Source organism: Fragaria vesca, linkage group LG2 (genome assembly GCF_000184155.1).
Source record: "Fragaria vesca subsp. vesca linkage group LG2, FraVesHawaii_1.0, whole genome shotgun sequence".
NCBI lineage: Eukaryota > Viridiplantae > Streptophyta > Magnoliopsida > Rosales > Rosaceae > Fragaria > Fragaria vesca.
The window spans coordinates 9,162,673-9,184,161 of NC_020492.1; the positions used below are offsets into that span (position 1 = coordinate 9,162,673).

General features: G+C 38.1%; 2 protein-coding genes across 2 annotated transcripts; one reads left to right on the forward strand and one right to left on the reverse strand.

Annotated features, from left to right (window-relative positions):
* Window positions 1-14,043: 14,043 nt before the first annotated feature.
* LOC101309784 (ras GTPase-activating protein-binding protein 1-like) lies at window positions 14,044-18,045 on the forward strand. Its single transcript, XM_004290128.1, has 10 exons — window positions 14,044-14,049; window positions 14,468-14,508; window positions 14,621-14,758; window positions 15,179-15,464; window positions 15,544-15,896; window positions 16,091-16,268; window positions 16,351-16,472; window positions 16,558-16,617; window positions 16,840-16,903; window positions 17,286-18,045. Exons 2-10 carry the CDS (start codon window positions 14,470-14,472, stop codon window positions 17,657-17,659), a joined length of 1,614 nt encoding a protein of 537 aa, XP_004290176.1. The 5' UTR covers window positions 14,044-14,049; window positions 14,468-14,469; the 3' UTR covers window positions 17,660-18,045.
* A 634-nt stretch (window positions 18,046-18,679) lies between these two features.
* LOC101310073 lies at window positions 18,680-20,973 on the reverse strand. The gene is made up of 4 exons (XM_004290129.1): window positions 20,936-20,973; window positions 20,511-20,850; window positions 19,844-20,389; window positions 18,680-19,649 (listed from the first exon to the last, which is right to left on the reverse strand). The coding sequence occupies exons 1-4, from the start codon at window positions 20,947-20,949 to the stop codon at window positions 18,846-18,848; spliced, it is 1,704 nt and encodes a 567-aa protein (XP_004290177.1). The 5' UTR covers window positions 20,950-20,973; the 3' UTR covers window positions 18,680-18,845.
* Between the last annotated feature and the right edge of the window lie 516 nt (window positions 20,974-21,489).

The following is a 21,489-nucleotide window of genomic DNA, read 5'->3' on the forward strand; positions in this document are numbered from 1 at the left end:
AAGAGAAGAGGGGAATGGTGATCCGCATCTTAGCAGCTAGATCAAAGAACGCGGTAGAGCTGGAGTTGGTGCACTTTGAGCGGAATCCGGCCTACTCAAGCCTAGGTAGGATGATGATGATCCAGGAGGCGCGGACATGGGCCTGGTGGAAATGATGATCACTAGTGACGTAGATGGCCTGACTTCTCTGGTACCCCCAACGAAAGGGGGAAGGTAAATGACCAAGAGTTCTATAGCACTTCAGCTTTCCGGCAACATGTTCGTCGTGGACTTGACTCTGTCGGTCTGTCCGCTATGATTTTGTTCTACAATGGATTGTTTAGCAAATGGTAACTTTTTTTTTTTTTGTTTTGAAATAGAAGTTCATTGCCTTAGCTTGACCGGTCGGCGAACCACCGATGGGTAGAGCTATCTACACATAGAACAAGATTGCCGTCAATAAAATTCGGAAACCTTATTCTAAGCAAGACAAACTCATTTCAACTTTGATACTTCCGTCACCTCAGAGCATCTCTAACAATTCATTCTATACACATACTCAAATTTCTATTTTGACTCATCCAAACCCATTACTATTCAAACTCATATTTCATTTCCAACCATTATCTAAAAACCCACACTCATACCCATAATCACATTAATATAATTTTCTATATCATTTCTTCTTTTTCGAATTGAATTTATCTGGACCTTTAATTTTGAATGAGAGAAAATCTGGGCCATCCATTTTGTTACCGTTGGAAGCCCAAGACCGAGCTCACGTGGGATCTGTCACTCTGTCCCAGCTCCCTTCAACCCATCATTAGCGTGTCGTCCCGCTTTTGTCCGTTTTTTTTGTCTGTAGGACGCGTCTGCATGCGTCTTCACCTTCTGGCGCGTTGCTGCCTTCTGGGTCCCGCGCCAAGTAATTTGGGTTTCCTCCTTGCAACTCGACCCAAAATGGGTCGTGGGTCTGGTAGGAACCCATAATTGGGTATATGTTTTGATTGTTGGAGATGGGTTTTTATGGGTTTTGAGTATGGATATAGCAACTGTTGTTGGAGATGCCCTTATAAACAAAGAAAATTCAATGTCTTCTAAGGCGAAATCATTTCCAAACACCCCATCAGCCAATCACGCACATATGGTACCAGACTACTGGCAGGCAGTCACTTCCTAGCAAACAGTGCCTACAAGAATGGGCCATCATCTCAAGTTTGAGCCTAGGCCTAAATGCCTAAGTCCAACCTCAAACCCAAGCAAAAAATGTAGAAACCTTAGATTTTCAGCGCCGCAATCGCTCTTTTCTCCGGTGACCTACCCAACCAGCACATGATACCTTGTCACACTATAACCCAGAAAATCAAAAAAAAAAAAAAAATTCTGGGTAAGGACATGAATAACTTCGACATGTCAAAGATAAGGAAACATTTGATAAGCAGAAGTTATATGAAAAACTTAGAATTAAATGTGACTTATTGAAATATAACTTTATTTCATAAATATTGTTCTTACAAGAACATGAACTAATCTTATAAAATAAGCCTTAGTACACATACAGAAAAGTAAGCTTATAGAATAAGCTTTATTACACAAAAATAGCAAGCTATTGGTTTATTCCTCCTCTGAGACTTTAGACTCTTTTAGATATTAAGTCATATCCCTCAAGTGTAACATCTACACAAATTCATAAAGGGGTGAGCCAAAAACTTAGTAGAGCAAATCTCATGGTAATTCAATAAACTAAAACTATATGCACATATAAATTAAATTCTATTATTGGTACTCTTGCACGGGTCACCAGTGTCTTATTGTCATAATAGAGATCATTTTATCAATATGAAATTGAAAGGGCTTCTCTCCCTATTTGTATACATAGGCTGACATAGCTCGTCCCTTTCAAGTAATAGTCTCAACCATCAACATCTTCATTCCTTATTTAGCATGAGATCAGATAACGCAATATCATAATGAGTTAAAGACATGACAACCATTTTTACCAGCAACATATATAACTCAAAAGTAAGATAACAAGTTTATAAAACAAAACTTGAGATTTCTCATAACTCCCCCTACCTCAAACCTGTTTTAATAAAGCTGAAACTAGACTTCTAGCACTCGCTGTAAACCTTTACTAGTCTCTTTCTTCCTCTAACTTTTCTCTGAGTTTCTTTTCTAACTTCTGAACTTCTTTACTTGTAATTACCTCAGGTGAGAACCTATATTTGTACTAGAATAGGTAATCATTAGGTCTACAACTATAGACTAGCCACCACGAGCTTGCCTAGCCTATCCTATTTAGACGTCTATCTATCTGACCCTTAATTACCTGCCAGTTGCTACTGTAAAAACACCAGAAGCTTATCTTTACATGTCAGCAGTTGCTTTGTACTTGGAGCCCAAGTTTTAAGCTGCTCATTCAACAGTTACATGCAACCCATAAAACTGATTGTAATTTCCATACTTTAGCTTTGATTGGCTGTGTGTAACTTTATGTCACACATAAGCTAGCTACCAGGTGAATCAACAAGTTAGAATAAGTCAAAGCAACAATCAAAATAATTTTCTAAATTGTTTACGTGTTTGTTTCAGGTATACTAAAGGTACAAGACAACCTCAAGGGGCACTACAAAAAAAAAAGTATTTTAGCGACGGCACAAAACAGTCGCCAATAGCCCTTTTGCCGTCGCAAAACAGCATTCGCGACGGCACTGCTACGGCAAAGCATCCGTCGCAAATAGTGGCGTCGTCAATGCTCTTTGCGACGGCGTCAATGCTCTTTGCGACGGCATTTACGCCGTCGCAAGAGCATTAGCGACGGCAAACAGATGCCGTCGCAAGAAGATGCGACGGTGTAATTGCCGTCGCAAACAACATTGGCGACGCCAGTATTTGCGACAAATGTTTTGCGACGGTAACAATGCCGTGGCAAAAGAGTTATTTATGAATATAAAAAAATCTGCAATACAAATAAACACAGTAAAATCTATATTTTTTTATTTGCATAAAACCATACAAATAGGAAGAAGCCTAAGCTTGGAATGGTACGTTTTAATCTTAAACCTAGCAAGTTCACAAGAAAATGAAGCAAGTTTACAAAATCATGAAGCTTCAAGACTTCAAGATAGTTATCTGACTCTCAAAAAAATATGTCTCTCCTCCAAGTTAGAAAGTGCCCAGCCAAATGATAATATTTCTTTCTGCAACAATATTTCTATTGTGCAATTTGCTTGGTAAGATAAGCATGCCATGTTATAACTTTTGAAAGTTGTCTTCTCTTTGTTGCACGAAAAGTGATATCTGCCATAACCAAACACAGAACTTGTATTTTCAAATGGTACAATAGGTATATGAATCTGCCATAATTTACACTTAAACAGTAACTCAAAAAGTGAAAGTGACATGACTAAAGGTATACTTGTTATTCGTACCTTAGTTACGCCTGAAGCAATATTTCCAGCAGAATCATGAAACAAGTTCTAGCTGTAACAAGACAATGCAACTAAAATCATGTCAAAGTTTCAAACAAAGAAACGTTTGAATAAAATGAGCCACTAAATCATACCAAGAAAATATTCTACATACTACTTAGTTGTAATTTTAGGAAATGTCTTACCAAGAACTTTCAATGAAGTAGTTCTCTTTTTTGAGTTCTGTGTCAGCATCTTTCAAACTAGATTTTTGGCACCATCTGATAATGAAAGCCAACACAGGAAATTACAACAGCCCAACGCATAACAACCAACATAGTAACTCAGGTATGATAAACACATAGTAACACAGAAAACTTTAGCAAATTGAGCCACCTGAACTATTGACCGAGTTACATTTCAGGGTTTACATTTCAGGAAACAAGGGAAGAGATGGAAAACCATGCCAAAAATGAGACTCATGGCATGACACAAGTTATAGTTTAACCAAACTATTACAGTTGGATGGCTGAAAGTGTGAAAAGATTAGATATATTCAAAAATTATAACACAACATAATATGTCGAAAGAAAAAAGAGGTAATTAGATCATGAGTCCTAAACCAAATCCGTAAAGTTTCAGAGCAGGGACATTGTAATTAGTTTCATATATCATGAGTCCTAAGCCAAATCTGTAAAGTTTCAGGGCAGGGACATTGTAATTAGTGTACTGCTAGTGGAATATGAATAATAGCAAGAACATGCAAATATCAACTCTGTAACAGGAAATCATAGTCGACCCAACCAAGAAGTAGTCATAAGACAAACAACATTATTTATGTGGTGCAACATTAAGTACCTGTATAAGGGCATCCAACTACCAAAATGGAGCACTTCTTGCACTTTTCAGACTGTCTGTTGCCAAGTAATAGATGGCCTTCTGGGTCTCAGGCATGTTATCAACATATTCATCTAAACTTGTCAGTTCTTCCTCACTTTTTGAAGTGTAAAACTGTAACACAGGTGTTATGTGCTTGTGATTTCCAGTGTCCTCAATACAACCCAGCTTTAGAAACCTGTCAAAGTTCTCGCACAGTTTCTTGTAATCCTGGGCACATGTTCAACAACTTTCCAAGTCAAAATCAATTTCAAGCTGGAACAAAAAGATCAAACAAATATATAGCTAGCTTCCACCCACCTCTTTATTTTCACTTTCAGAGACTTCTTGAATCATGTCAAATGTTTTCCTAACTAGTCTCTTTCTCATAATTCATACCTGAAATCAGTAGGCATATAGTATGAACTTACGTCATGTTTCCTAATAAAAATCTAAACACATTCTGACAAACAGTATGATTTGGTGATAAAGATAAAAATAGTAGACTTACAATTCGGCTTTCTTGAAGAATCTCTCGAGAAACGTTAAGAGGAAGATCATTTGAATCCACCACACCCTTTACAAAGCTCAGGTATCTTGAAAACTACGAAAAGGATATCAATTATAGTAACTTGGCAAACAGTTTTTTTTTTTTTTTTTTTTAAGCAAATAAGCATATGACGTCCATATCATTTACAATATATTTGAAACATGTACATTTTATAAAATAAAAAAATAGACTATCAAACAACATCAACGGACATCTTATCATAATCTATTAATGATGGATAAAAAACAATAACCAACAAAAATTTCATATTTCCAACACAAGCAACTGAATGATATACCAATTGTTATTCCATGAATTCCATCACAACATGGACATAAATGCTTAACAAAGAACATTATGACCATGAAACAAAAAGAAAGAATCGACTTAATGGATTATCAAATTAGTACAGTTTCTAGTATGGAAAAACTTACTAGTTCACCATCAAAATCATCTGAGATAAAGACCCTCTTCACATACAATCGTATGTTCTTTGTTTTTGGATTTGCTAGATCCTCATTGTTCATTGGCGCCATCCCATGAATATAAAGAACACTCCTGAATTCCACCTCACCCTGCATAGATATCAAACTAAAAGTTAGCGTCCAAATTGGGCTACAGTTTCTATCTTTGCCTAAAGTTACATCTCACAAGGTCGCTTGGTACCCAAGAACACAGTCGCCGGAAAACTTCGACCAAAACCCAGAAATACAGTGGAAAAGAAAATCGGATCAGGGCTTTATTTATGGAAATCAAAATCAAAGCTCAAGGAGTGAAAACGAGAGGGAAATGATGAGTTTACCTTCCCGGAGCATGAGTTCGCCAGAGAGGGAGAAATTCGGCCAGAAATTGGATTTGGGAATTTAGGGTTTGGATTTCAATATGAAAAATCTATGTTTGTATGTGGAATTGGTGGGTAGGAGGAGGTAGAGGAGAGAGAGGCGAGCTGAATGGTGGTCGCCGATAGCCCAACGACGGCCTGAAGACGGCGGAGGCGCGGCTGGACGGAGCGGCATCACTCCTCCTCCCTCTGCTGCAAGTCTCTCCCTCTCTCTCTCGACAGAAAACAAAGAAAAAAGAGAGATTAGGGTTTTCACCCTATATAACCAGGACCAACGGCCCAGATTAGAGAATGGGAATGGAAGGCTGAGATTAAAAGTTAGAAATTAAAATTTGAAATTTTAATTTAAAAAAAAAAATTAAATGTGTACGACGGCATTAAATACCGTTGCAAATTCTTCGTTTTCATGCCACGGCATGATATGGCCGTGGCAAATAATTCATATTTTACCACGGCGAGTCATTGCCGTCGCTAAATTTTTTTTTTTTGCTACCCCATGTTTGCCGTCGCAAAAGAATAACTATTAGCCACGGTATTTGCGCGCCGTCGCAAGCCGTGGTGGCTAATACAATTATTTTTTGTAGTGGGGGAAAGAGTACATGTAGCTGGAAGCGTGGAACTTAGAACAACTTCAAGGGGGAAAGAGTACATGTAGCTGGAAGCATGGAACTTAGAAGCTTTTGCTGGAAAATAATAGCAAGCATGTCAATGTAGTTACTATTGAATTTTGCAATTAAAATTAAGCGATGTAACTATCTCTTATGTACTGTAACTAAATTGAAGTATAGTGTGTTATGCAACATGTCAAGTATAGGTGATGTACAGTACTGTAGCTAGTGTATAATTCTTCTTTCTGTTTATGAACTATACTTTTGTAAATAGAGACATATATGTGTATTTAGCTTTTGTAACTAAGCACAGTAAGTGCTTTTGTTTAAACCAAGTTGTGTAAGTTATGTATTTATGGTAGGAGCGTAAAATGCGATGATTTTATAGTTTAACCTTTGCATTTAACTTGGCTATTTTTCTTTAAAAAGATTGTTTTAACTTTGTTATTTTCATAGGTACTTCGTGGCGCAAGATAATGCAAATATGTGTTCAAGTGATGCAAGCAAGCCTTCCAATACGAAGTAGAAATGTCAAGGATGGAGTTTGATCATTCACATGGTCAAAAATATCAAGGAAAGGCAATGGAACCACTTCACCAAAACAGAAGCTGCAAACACAAAAAGCTGAAAACTGGTTTCTGCTTATTTTCTCCGGTTTTCAAGGCCTATTTCCATGAAGTTCCGAGAACGATTTCACCAAGATGACTGCCCAGATTTGTAGAGGTGCATTTGTAGATCAATTTGGAGTCAAGAATCATCCAAATCGGTGATGGCATCTAGGAGTTATGAAGCGTCGAAGTTGAACAGAAAATCAGCAGTTCCGGGAAAGCTGTGCAGCAGTCAAGTTCGAGGCAGTGTTTGGGCTGGATTCTGAGAAACTTTCTTGGGGACTTTTGCATGATTTTGAAGAGTGACATCAGTACCATAATTTTCCTAAAATCCAAGCCCAGATTATATGTGGAAGACAGTCAAATAGCCCAAACATTGATCCTACTCAAAGAAGGAAACATAGTCTGAAAAGGAAGCTTCGAAGACTTGGAGACTACTTAAGGCAGAACCCTAATACCAGAACGACTCTAAGCCGTCATACTAGAGGAGAAGAAACACACAAGAGAAGAGGGAGCCGTCAAGAACTCAAGGAGAAGAAGTAAAGTTCAGAGCCCAGAAGAGATCAATCTCTCGACTCAGAAAATCGATCTTTTTCCCTGTTCTTCATCTTTAGTATTCTCTTTTCTTTCCGAACCTTATGAAATTCTTTTGTGTGTTTTCAAAGATGATGAGTAACTAATTTTCCCTTAGTTAGGGGCTGTTTCCAAGCCCTAGACATGGTGTAACTATAAAGTTGGCGTTTATTTAATTTGTTTCATGGATTTCGGATATTCATTGGTTTATCATTATATCAATGATCAACTTTGTATGTTTATTGGTGGTGGCCAACATTAGTATGCATGCTAGGTTGTAAAGCTATGAATGTTTTGTATGATCATCATGTCTATTTGCATTCTAGAGTAGCGAGTGAGTGACTTGAGCTCATTCACATAAATCGATGTCTAGATAGATTAGGACAACATCAGTACCGACATTGTCTAGCCTTATTCATAATCTTTTAGACCTTAATGACTTCTAGGTGAGAGCTGTGCGAGAACATCACTCTAGGCTCCATTCTAGATGCTAAGTTAAGTTGAAAACATCATTCTCTTAACATACCAAGTAAGAAAGATTGATACGTTAAGTTCAACACATTATTGGCTTAGCTTGAGTAAGGATATCCGAATGAACTGAACATGTTAGTAGACACTTCATAGGTGTAATAATTGTCTAGTGGTGAGGAGTAGTTCCTAACTAGTTTTTGTTATTTGATTTCCAAAACCAAAATCCCCAGATTTAGTTTTCTGTTTTTGATCATTCTGTCTGTCATATTTCTGAATTTTGTTAGCATAGCAAAACTACACAGTTTTCCCCCAAATTTTGTGTGTCTTCGTCAGTGTGTCTAGTTTCTCTGGATTTAATTTCGTAATTTTTCGTTGGGTCTAGCTATAGTTTTGTTTTCGTCTTTGTCTAGTGTCTGTTCAGTTTTTCAGAGTCATATTTGCAATTGTTGAGTCACAATCCTCTGCGGGAGACACCCTACTTTTCTATACTACCATTGATAACTTGATTGTGATTGCAGGGTTATTTATAAGTCTATTTTAGGCTTATCACTTTACATTGAACAAGGACTTATATATATATACACATATATATATATATTAACATATAGTTTAGGTAAATTATTTGAAGCAGGTTCGGGATTTCACATACCCTGCCTAACATGTGTGACCCTGATCCATTATAGCTACTGTTAGACATGACGAGATATGCCATTGATTAAGCAAACTCCAAAACTGATTGGACTCGAATAATATCTCTTCGCTTTGCCGATCATCCTAGCAATCCATTCTCAAGCTGCTGGTGACAATTGCCTTTGACAAAACCCGCTCTGATGTCAACTGACCCGTCACAAACTCCACACAAACCTGAACAGTCAACAAACTCCAACTACAATCCCTGGTTGGATACTCTCCCAAAGCAGCAACTCATAGAGGGTTCCCACCCCGACCCTCGCTGTCCTCTTTGCTTGGATTGAAAGCCACTACGAAACCCTTGATGGTTTTCGTTGCTCGAGATCGCTCTTGTAGATGTCGAGGTGTTACTAGCTCGATAAAAGCAAGTGTGATTTTAAATCATATTTGATGAGTAAGTTAATCTCGTAAAAATAAATAAATAATAAACATGTAAATTAGCATATGTGCAATATTAGCAAATGGTATTTATTAACAAGCGAAGCAATAAGTTATCAAGGGTTTCGTAGTGAGCAATAAGTTATCAATAAGCGAAGCAATAAGTTATCAAGTGAAGCAATAAGTTTTCTTCTTCTTCTTTTTCTTTAAAAGGGACAAATTCAGCTCTCTCAAAACCGGTCCAAAGGGATGAAATTATATCTAACCAGTGAGCCGTAAATACACCAGGCTCAAGGTTGCATAAATCAACCCTTGCCGTAAATACAACAGGTTCACCCTCACGATCTTTATGCTTGGATTAACTACTTTTGAGAGTTTCCTGAACCTCGAGATCCCACTTTAGCACCTGAAGCATCTCAAACATACAATAAAACATAATGCAAACGTAATTTTACTAGGCCAAAACAACTAAATAAGCTCAAAGAATAAGCCCAATTCAATACAAAATATGTAATTACTGTAAAGTGTAGAATTAATACCTTGTGCCGCCGACCATGCAGAGTCGTCGATGTGTCATCGATAACAAATACTCAAGTTGTTGCATGCTGGATAACTTATTTCAATCAAATCCCAAGATAAAAGTCATAACAACCAATGGGCGAAGAGCTCTTAAATAGCACTATATTGTCCACAATCGAGACCAAAACAAAAAAAAGGGTCTTATTGGCTGCTGACAGCAGACCAAGAACCCCTGAGCATATAATGACAACCATAACAATGTTGAATTAAAGGGGTGCTAAACCATGTGTTAGCATCAATACTCGTCTAGGTAAGTGTCATGCATTTTATCATCGCAGGCAAAGAGGCCCTAATGGAGGTTGACAGTGAAAGGAGAAGAATTTCTTTTGGGCTAAGTATGCATTGGTTACAAAAGTTGTGGGAACAATTGATATAGATACCTAGATGGTTACATAGAGGTAAAACCCCACTCGCTTGTTATCTTTTCCTCTCCCACTCTTTGTCTTGCTTGGCAAGACCTTGCTCCACCTGCTTCAAGTCCGCATCAATTAAGAACCTCCCAGCCAGGCTGAACATGATGGGCATAGGAGAATGTTTGGGTGGGGACTAATTCTGGGACTGGGATTGCCTTTGTTGTTGTTGCAGCTACTACTGCCGGTCCAACTTAGTAGCATAGTAGATGTCCATCTTGGCCTTCTCCACCCAACCATTATCCAACCATTCCGAGCTGATTTCAGCACTCTCATCTCCCATGGTCCTTGACCACCTTAAGCTGCTTCTTGTTGTACTCCTCACTAGCTTGGAACTCTATATTTCCTTGGACTTTGGCCGCTTGTAAGGCCATAACATGTTGTTGCTCCCCATCTGACATCACTTTTTGAAGCCTCTCCACCTTAGCCTTGAATGGTGTAAGCCGGGCCACCTCAGCGTCACTGGAGCTCAACTATTCATCCTTATATTGCAGCACCCGCTTCAACTCATTAACATCGGTCTTGGCTTCCTCCACTCGGGCTTTCAAAAATCCGAAATTAGTGTCTAAAAATAAATAGCCAAAAAAGGAAATTCCTAGCAAGATCTCCATTGGACTCCTTCACTTATCTTGTCGCCCAAAAACTCATATGGGGATACATCACAATGAATAAAACAAACACCACTAATGTTTGCCACACAAGAATGAGACTAGGTGGTGAGACCAACCCATAATAGCCTACTAATTGTTAATTGAATGATGTAGAATGTAAGAAATAATTGGCGCGTGTGCTTCACTCATATGTGTGTTATGGAGGACTAGTTTGTTGCAGTCTCACAGTGTCTCATAACAACCTTCTTTAAGGTGATATCGTGGCCAAGAGGGAACAATCTTAACCATACATGTGCACACCCCTTCTCTCTCTTACAGAAGATATTTTTGATGCAGCCTCTCTTGTCCTTTATATATTTATGTGTACTGCAACTTTGTATGAGAATCATCATCATTAGTATAATTACTTAGTCTATTAATACAAGCTGTGCTTTTCTTCTTCACCTTCAATTCTCAATTATTTGTTACAAACTTTCTCAGCTCTTTCTTGTTTTCTAGCCTGCATCTTCCATTTTCGTGTAAATTTTATTTTCTTGTTTATCAAGACTCATTGCCACAACAAACCTTGTTACTGTGTTAGTGCCACAACAACAAAACAAAAGAATTTTCAGTATCATTTTCTGCTCTAATGATGGTGACAATATGAGCTACTTTGATGATTCAGCTCAGAGTATGTATTCTCAGTTTCCCAACAACAACAGTAGTGCAGGCAACAATGACAAGAGTAACAATCCAGAGCCTAAACTTAGTACAAATCAAACATATGGAGGATCAATCATTTGCCAAATGTGTGAAAAACTAGTACATGGAGCTCACATATGTTATCAGAAAAATCCACAACAATGTAAAGGTTCTAACACTACTGTTAAATGTCTTATTTGCAAGAAACAAGCCCATGCTAGAAAAGGGTGCAAGTACATGTTTGATGATAAAAGACTTTTTAGCCAAATTGCTAATTTGCTACCCTACCTTTCATTTTAGTATCAATTTGCTATCCTAGGTTTCATTTCAGTCAATTTGTTACCCTAGCTTCAATTAGCCAATTTGTTACCCTAACTATTATTTATGCCAATTTGCTATCTTATATTTTCAAAATTAGCCAATTTGCTACATTTTTGTCATTTAATTTGTTCATTTCTTCATTCAAATATGAATTAATTCTGAAAATCGAAGGCTAAAGTTGGTTGATATTGAAATTTTGATAAGTAAATTGGTTAATTTTGAAAGCCTAAAATAACAAATTTGATGGAAGAGTAGCAAATTGGCTGAAATAAAAGCTTGAGTATAACGAATTAGCTAATTTAGAAAAGCTAGAGTGGCAAATTGGCACTAAAGTGAAAATTAGGATAGCAAATTAACAATTATGCCATGATAAAAATGAGAGCACTATTAATGGATGTATACACTAATAATGCATCTGTTCAAATTGGTAAAAGCTTGTCAAATAAAACTGTTGAAGAACACTCTCACTCTATAGTTGATAAAGCCACAGTCCTTCCAGCCTTACCTATGTCCACTCCTTCACCATGTTTTAAGAGCACAAAACAGTACAAACACTAATGCAGCAACCTAGTGGTTGGTGAACCTAGCACTAGTTTGAGGGGGTTGTTAACTGAATGATGTAGAATGCAAGGAATAATTGGCACGTGTTCTTCACTCATATGTGTGTTTTGGAGGACTAGTCTGTTGCAATCTCAGTGTCTCATAACAACCTTCTTTGAGGTGATATCGTGACCAAGAGGGAACGATCTTAGCCATACACGTGTCCAACCTTTCTCTATTACAGAAGATATTTTTGATGCAACCTCTCTTGCATATCCTTTATATATTTTTGTGTACTACAACTTTGTCTGAGAATCATCATCATCTGTATAATTACTTTTTCTATTAATACAAGTTGTGCTTTTCTTCTTCACCTTCAATTCTCAATTACTTCTTCACAAAACTCTCTGCTCTTTCTTGTTTTCTAGACTGCATGTTCCATTTTTGTGTAAGTTTTGTTTTCTTTTATCAAGACTCATTACCACATCAAATTTTGTTATCGTGATTATGAAATTTAGCACTAATGAACCCAACACCAACTCTAGCTCAATCCAAAGAGAAGAGGGATTGGGCTTGAAGTAATTAATATTTGCCCAACCCACACTCACAACCCTCAGCTTGACACCGGTCTATGAAACCTAGCAAAGCTGCTAAAGTTGTGATCACCATCAAATTCGTCCACCAGTCATCTATACCGGGTGTCCATGACAATCAACATAAAACCACAAGCGAGATCAATAACCCACCATCTCTTGCAAGCCGGACTCGCGCCATTGACCGACTCATTGCGGCAAGACGCACGCCTTCACTTGTTTACCACTGATGCTCGTCATTCATAGCCACCATCATCGCCACAGACCAACAATCCAACACCAAAAAGCAAACACCTAAAGCTGGATACCACAAAGCCGAACCAAACTTAGATCATTAATGAAGTTGCCAAGAAGTACGAGAAGTCGACGCAACCGAGAAGCAAATCCTGCCGCTTGCAGGAAACCTTAATTTCATTTGCTACTGCGCGTGAGGGGCATTTTAAAGTCAGTACTCTAAAGAAAGAATGATAGTTTAGAAGAATATTAAATCATGTCCGGTAACGTTTTAATAAATAATTTTTCAACAACAAATTCTTAAAATGAAAACGAGAAAATAAAGTTGTATCTTTTAGATCTGAAAATGTGTTTGGTAGATTAGTTAGAAAACAATTTTGAAACCGAAAATGACAAAACGCGTACGATAGTACCACATTAAAATGCAAAGAACACTGCAAATGTATTCAGGTACAATATTTTCAAAGTCTCAATTTTCAATATTTTAGTGTACCTAAAAACCACACCTTAGCAAAACGATGCTAACGAGTATGAATCGACTAAAACGACACATACTTTGTCTTTATTTTGGAAAATAATTTTCATGTGTTTAAAAATATGAAAATGTGCCCATTTTACATGTAAAATAGAAAATCAAATTTTAAGTTTTATTTTGATCACTTTTAAAAACAAACTAACGAACACATTTTGAAACTATTTTCATCTTGAAATACGAAAATATAAAAGCGTTACCGAACGCCAACTTACAAACTTGAAAAGGAAACAACAACAAATATTTTATGTAAAAAAGAACAAAAAAACTCAACCAGAGAATTTGGAAAAAAAGGAAAAAGAAAAAATAACCTTCTGGAATTTTCTAATAAACGAAAAAACATAATTGTTGATAATATAAATAGGCCAAAACCCTTTCTTTTATGCTCTCTCTGTCCTCCACTCTACTCCTCCCTAAACCAACCGCTCTCGCGCCTCTTGAAGATCCAGCAAAACCCTAGACACCACCGCCGGATCTCTACAGGAGGTGAGAGAAGTCACTTTCAACCACCAATCTTCTCCTCTTCTCTCACCTCTCTACCCTCCGATCCACCCACCCACTCAGGTCGTCCTCTCTCTCTCTCTCTCTCTCTCTCTCTCTCTCTCTCTCTCACACACACACACACACACACATTACCCCTTCATGCGCTTCTCAATTTTTTCAAATTTGTTGTTGCAATTTCTGGTTCCTCCAGATCTCGCTTGGTTTCGCCGAAATCTGAAATCACTGCCTCGAGTTGTACTGAAAATTTTAGCTTCAAAAGAGTTTTCTTTTTGTGAAATATTTAGTGTTTTAGTTAGTCGGAGAAAAAAGGTGTCATCTTTATTGAAATTCAGTTAAATTATGTCAGAAAAATGCTCGGAAGTTTCGATTGAAATGTGAGAGTTTTGGAATTTAGTGTTCATCTTTGTACAATTGTTGGTTTTTAATTTACTGTTTGTTGTGGTTAATGGTTTTGTTTTGGATTCTGGAGGTTGAACAGAGATGGCGTCTCCGCAGCAAGTAGCCCCTAGCGCCGATGTGGTATGTATTGATATTGTAGTTTATATTCTTTTCTTTAATTTTTATTACCTGTTTTTATGTTGGAGTCACTCGAGGTTGCTAATGTTTGAATGAAACATTCGGTTACCTATAGGTTGGCAATGCATTTGTCCTTCAGTACTACCATATCTTGGAGAAGTCTCCAGAGCACGTTTACCGATTTTATCAAGATGATAGCAAGTTTGGTCGCCCCGAGGGTAATGGGATGATGAATACTGTAACCACCATGGATGTAAGCTCATCTTTTATCCTTGATTTCTTTTTAGTGTTAACCTTTGTGCTATGTAAGATCACAATATTATCAAAGGGTCCTCCTATTTGGGACCTAGAAGGCTAAAGACGGTGCATTTTTAAATTCTCTTTTGTGCAGTGCTGAGCTATACTGATGTCCTATCTGGAAACATAGAGAAAACAGAAACATGTGCATATAATTTCTTTTGGTATCTTGATTGAGTAGCTGGGAAATTCAGCAATTTTTAGACCATTTATTTGTTAGAGCCAGGAGATTGTGGCTTATTGTTTCTTTAGTATTTCTAAAGTGGAAGATTTGAGACTTTTCATCAACTACTGAACAATATGAAATATGTATTTTCAGTGGAACATATTAACTTCAGAGAATCTGACTCCTGTGGGTTCTGATTTTATTTGTCAGATAATCAACAGGAAAATAGTTGAGAATGGGAAGCTCAGTGCAAATGTTGTAACTGTGGATGCTCAAGAATCTTTTAATCGGGGTGTATTTGTCCTTGTGACTGGGTTTATAATTGGAATGGACAGTTTGAAGAAGAAATTTACCCAAAGCTTTTTCTTGGCACCACAAGACAAAGGCGGCTTCTATGTTCTGAATGATGTCTTCAGATATGTGGATGATTCTGTTAACCAAGATACAGACCATGGATCAGTTGCCGATGTTGAAGCTCCTCTTAATTCGGAGCAAGGTGTGTATTATAATGATTCCTATGTGAAATTTACAGCTTTTGTGTGCTCTTATTGATGTCAAGAGTAATTCCCTCGCAGAACCTTCTTTGCCAGACAGTCATGTTTCTGAGCCTGTAACTGCTGTTCCTGAAGATGTCACCGAGGAGAAGAGAGAAGTCCCAATTGAAGTAGAGGAAATACCTGAAATCGTCGATGAAATCCCAGATGATTCAGAGGTTGTGCCTGAATCTGGATACTCGGAACCAGTTGTGGTCATGGTGGAATCTGACAAACCCGCATCGGTGGTGGACGATGCTAAATACTCAGCAACTGTGGTCGCTGAAGCTGAACAGTCTGTGCCGGTGGTGGCGGAATCTGTACTTTCGGCACCGGTGGTGGTCAGAGCTATTCCTAAATCTGAAGAAGTGCCTAAGAAGTCATATGCCTCAATTGTAAGTGGCTGTTATGCAGTATATTATCCTTGAAAATATTTTAAATCAGTGATGTTTCTGTCATTAGATGCAGCTATGGTATTCCATATGTGGTTAATTGGATGATAAGTGTGTCCAAAAAAGAAAAAGAAAAAGAAACACTTCTTTATTGTTCATTTGTCCTGTGTTGGGCTCTTATTAACTGCTTGTTTCAGGTAAAGGTTATGAAGGAGAGTGCTCTACCATTTTCTGCTCCTGCACATGCTACTGTGAGAGCCATTTCAAAGTCCCAAGAGCCGCGGGCCGTTGCTGCTCCACAACCTGCTCCAGTTACCGAAACAGTAGTTTCCAGCACAAATGCTAAAGAAGATGGGAACCAACTAGAGGCCGAAGGTGTGCAATTCGTTCATCTCACTTCTATTGTTTGCTGTGTATTGTCATGCTTGTCCAACAATATGATTGCTATTGTGAACAGTTGAAGGGCACTCTATCTACATCAAAGGTCTGCCTTATAATGCCACACATGATATAATAGAGAATGAATTTAAAAAGTTTGGATCCATCAAGAACGGCGGAATACAAGTTAGAAGTCAAAAGGTTTGTTCTCAATCAACTTTTCTTATCTTCTGATTGGTGATATCCAGAAACATATGTTTATCATCTGATAACCTTCACATTACAGGGCTTTGGTTTTGGCTTTGTGGAATTCGAGAATGCAAGTGCTGTACAAAGTGCACTAGAGGTACTTGACTAGTTTGGTGTGCTGACTCTTTCTTTTTTCATACTGTGATCTTTCTAACAAAAAATGATTCTACCAATCTGTTCTTTTTTACTGTGCTCTTGGTATACTTGGCCATGTTTCCCTCCTCACCAAGAAAAGCAATTAGAATGTAGTTGATAGTCAAATGCCTTGGTTTTGCATCTGTTCTGTTATTTTTAACTTTTGATGTGAATTGTGTTTTAGGCTTCACCCATCATGATTAATGGACGTCAAGTTGTTGTCGAGGAAAAGAGATCTACAAGTCGAGGTGAGTTGAATAGACATGAACATCTTTGTTTGACTAATGTCTCTACTAGTATAGGGTTCTGAGTATGAGAACAAGGTGGTGAGTATATCTCTCTTTTGGTAGTGCATATGTTTATATATATTGTGAGTTGCATTGACATGATCACAGTCAGAGTTACACAAATCAGTCCCATGGCTCCTCTTACACACTAGTTCTCTGTGTTATTCATTGGTTTCATGGACGCTGATGGAAGCTGTCCAATTTTCTGGCACGCATGCTAATTTCTAATTTGAGCATTAATAGGGAATTACTCTTTTGTAATAAAGTTTTATTGAGATCTGACAATCTTTTCACTTTTCCTTTCTCTTCTTAATATGTGTATTTATTTATTTATTTTATGTAGGGGGGAGTAGGGGAAGATTTTCATCTGGAAGGGGGACTGGATACAGGAACGAAGGATCTAATGGGTACAGGAATGAGGGACCTAATGGGTACAGGAATGATGGACCTAATGTTGGATACCGGAATGATGCACCTAATGGGTACCGGGGGGATGGACCAAGAGGACGTGGAGGCTATGGAGGTGGTAGAGGTTATGGCCGCAGCGATTTCAAGTCCGAATTTGGAGGAAGGAATACAGGTAGGGGAGGATCATCGGGCCGTGGAGGTGATGGGTTTCAGAGGTCTGAGAATGGTGGTCGTGTGAATCGTGCTGGTGGACCGGCTGTTAATGCAGCACCCAAAACTTCAGCTCCCCGGGTGTCTGCTTCTGCTTGAGAAAGAAGTTCAGCCCCCCTGAGTGTTGGCTTCTGCTCTGAGGGATACAAATGATTTTTTGGAAGTATGTTAATGGTCAAGTTGTTCGATAGCATATTAAGAGGGCTGTTTCTGATCGTTTGGGGGAAGTGAACCACCTAGTAAAAACCATAGGATTTTCTTGGACCATTTTTTGTTTGCGGTTTTCATATTTTAGCTGCTTTTTGGGTTTGATAGTGGCCTTAGATTTCTGCAAGTAGTGTTCCCTTATGAACTACTTGTGGGTTTCTATTCCCTTTATTTGCGAAGGAAGTGAGAATTATTTAGGTTAGTTAGCAGTTTGCCTTTCTAGGTTCTACTGTACTGTGTTGTAGGTCTCTATGTTCATTTAAGTCTAATGTCTGTGGATGGTGCTATATTGTCAAGGAATTTATAAAGCTCAAGTGTTCAAGAAAAATTATTGAGTGAACTGATGGAATCAGCCTGAATGTGTTGTTCCTTTCCGAAAGGTCTACCAGAACAACTTGCGCTAGCTTGATTCCAATGTTTGGTCTCACTTCTAGACCTTCTAGTGTCACACTTCTAGTGTCAGACCATGTCTAAACAAGCAGTTAATTCCTGCGTGAGTTTACACATTCTCTGTCAACTTGAGTGACTCAATTTTTTTATTCTCCTAATCATGAGGCTTCACAAAATGGAACAATGAAGGTGTTTGACTCAATTCTTGTTCAGCAGAGGGTTTTAAGCAGGAAGAGCGGCACTCTGCTCACCTCGGTGATACAGTTTCGATACTAGGTGAATCAACATTCGACTGTTGAGAGAAGAGGATGATTACAGTTTCTTCGATAAGAGAAAAAATATATATGCACACATCAAGAGCAGCGCAGGTTTTCCTGTCAAATTGGTGGTGGCACTAGTACATAAACCAAAATGGTTATTAAGTGGATCTGATCATCTGCAACACCAACTCAAGCTAAGTACATATCCTTGCTTTCTCTTTCAGCCAATGGTGCAAATATTACGTTTGGACAAAAGCAGTCTACAAAGTAATAGGCTCTAAGACCATCACTATGGTAATAAGAGGAAATCAGAGAAATTTTCTATCGAAGAAAAAAAAGAAAGAAATACAAGTGTTAAGGACACAACAACAAGAAAGATAACACCAAGCAAGGTACAATTCATTGAGAACCCAGGGAAGCTCCTTTCATTATGTATACTTGAGGTACGTGCGAGTATTCATGTAGTCGGCGAGCTGTGACGAGTAAGAACTTCCAACAATTCCCTTGTACTCCTTCCACCATCGCATAAAAGTGCCCTTCGCCAGGAAAATATCGGGACACACTGTATAGTTGTCGATCACATCCCACACATAGTCCTCAAACTTCTTCAAGTCTTCCTTGTATGTTATTTTCTCTGCATCAGTAATAGATTCTCCATTCTGCAAAAGGTTGCATAAGATAATGGCCTCCTCTACTTCTGCCCAGAAACAAGAATCCTCGGTTACAGTGGCAGGCATCTGTCTTTTAGGTTTTGGTTTCTCTGTTTCCTTCTTCTTAAGCCATTTCTCCAACAAAATGAAATGTTTAGGCCTTTTCCCACCATTTTTGTAATCTCTCGCACCACTTTTCTTGTAGAACTCTGCAATGTGAAGTGGTTCAACCATCCTTCTGTAGTTTGTACCTGCCCAAAGCCAACGAACCATAAAGGGAGCTCCTTCCAGCTGAGGCTTATTCTCTGCTTCTGTAACCGAGTCCTCCCAGAAATTCCAAAGCCTTTTCTTGTACTCATTGACATTGATGTCGCTTGGATTGCACTGCTTTTTGTACATGTCATAGTATCCGACGTTCAAAATATTCGACTCCTTCCTGTACCACTCGAATAAGGCCAAGCACGTTTTCATTTTATTTAGTTTCCTGTCTGAACCCGAATTCTTCTTCTTCTGAATTAATAACTCTGTTTCATGTTTTTTCATTCTTCCGATAAGAATCTTCATCTCTGTACCTGGTTGTTGCTGTTACAATAACACAACTCAATAAGCTGAGGAACGAGTACAAGACGATCATTTTCATATCAACATTATTTTGTCTAGTTTGATTGTTGATTTTAATCGTCAATACTAAAAAAATACTATACAAAGCATAGCATAGTGGTAATATTTGCAAACATATATCTTAGAGCATGAAATTACCATACGAAACTTTGTACCTGTGCGAGAACTCCAATTGCAAGTAGTTGTGTGATAATGCTTGCTTGAAGTGGATCTGTTTCCCCTTCAATAAACCTGGTACTGCGGTTAAATAACGCCTTACGCTTGAGTTCTTCCAAAATTTGACCATAATGCCATTCACAATTAGAGTCTTGGTTTTCTCCATTTTGAAGATTGATTGTCATCAACTGCTCCAAAATGAGATTTTGGTCTTCAGAGCAAGCACATCCGGATGAAGAGCATAATAGAAATGACCCTATAGGCTTATAAGCACCACTATATTGGGTTACAAAAAGTTTACGTGCAGGATCTTGGTTAGAGACGACTACATGTAAGAAACAAGATTTCAATGTTGTGAATTGTAACACACATTGTCGGAGGTGTTCATCGCCAACAAGGGGTGAGCCAAAAGTAATGCAAAGGGGACGTTTGGTTTTCAATAAATCGGGCTCTTTCAACAACCATAAGGTGAAGAGCGTAGCCACAGTGCCTCCCATAGATTGTCCGGTGATGATTATTAGTGAACTCTCGCTAAGCTTTGTCAGCTGCAATATTAGACAATGTTACAAGAAAGCTAGTTGAAAATCAAAATGATAACAAAGAATTAACAGGTCCAAGCAAGTTCTATAACAATAACAAATTTAGTTACTAGCTCTCACAACCAACCTCAGTTTTCTTCTGATTCAACTCATCGTAGTTGGAGCGAAAGAGCTTCATTGCCGCTTGATTGACTGAGAAACTTTCGTTGCTTTTGTTGCTTAGAAACTCAAAGTCAGTGAAACTGCTGGCTTTCAGGGTTGATGATGAAACCAAGCTCTCTTGTCCCTGAAGAGAGTCAAGTGGATTGCCAAAAGCTATGATGGTAAGATTTGATTCTTGGATTACATTGCACAAAGTTGGTTCTGCATTTGGATTAATCTGCTTTTGTTTCTCAATCGCACTCCATGCTTGGTGTACCGGATCAGACGTCACCACCAAGTTTGCAGATTCTAAACCGCTACTGAATCTACCATCATCAAGGACAGAAGTCAAAAACGTAGAAGAATGAAAGCTCACAAATTCCAACAAAATAACAGATGGAATTTACTTACTGGTTACGAGTCATGTTGAATCTCTTTCTCCTATTTTCTTAGAAACACAGCAGAATAATATGCGACTGGTGATGGGATTTTCAAAGGTCTCGACACTTGTGAATACTCAGCTTCTACTTTGATTTCCTTTCAATCAGGAACTAGTAGGAACTTAAACCAGCAAGTCTTCGTCTTCGTATACAGCTAAGTCAACGTCGACAATATATTCCAAATAATTCAAGTGCTTCTCTTCCTGCTTCTGGGTCTTTTCCAAAACAATATTCTGATTCTTTTACGTGTTTTGTCTGATACAGAAGAAATAAAATACTCGAAACAATTCATCGCACGCGTTTCTTGTCATGAACATCTGCCTAAATGGGATTTAGGAGTTTGGTCAGATTGCATCAAATCAAGTATGACTCTATGACAAGGCCAACTATGTCAACAGGCAGCAACCAGAAACACCATGCATTGCTCCATTACAAGAAGCTAGACATCTCAACGAATTATTAACATTTCTTTCGGAACAAGCAAGCAAATGAGCTCAATGAAAGAAATAGATTAGCTTGGTGATT

Bases quoted from the DNA above. Each gene is read 5' to 3' on its own strand.
- LOC101310073 (XM_004290129.1), bottom strand. The intron at 20,390-20,510 runs GTTGGTTGTGAG...CTAATATTGCAG, and splicing joins TGAATCAGAAGAAAACTGAG to CTGACAAAGCTTAGCGAGAG. The intron at 19,650-19,843 runs GTACAAAGTTTC...TTATTGTAACAG, and splicing joins CAATTGGAGTTCTCGCACAG to CAACAACCAGGTACAGAGAT.
- LOC101309784 (XM_004290128.1), top strand. From the start codon at position 14,470: ATGGCGTCTCCGCAGCAAGTAGCCCCTAGCGCCGATGTG. The intron at 16,473-16,557 runs GTTTGTTCTCAA...TTCACATTACAG, and splicing joins TACAAGTTAGAAGTCAAAAG to GGCTTTGGTTTTGGCTTTGT. The intron at 16,618-16,839 runs GTACTTGACTAG...ATTGTGTTTTAG, and splicing joins CTGTACAAAGTGCACTAGAG to GCTTCACCCATCATGATTAA.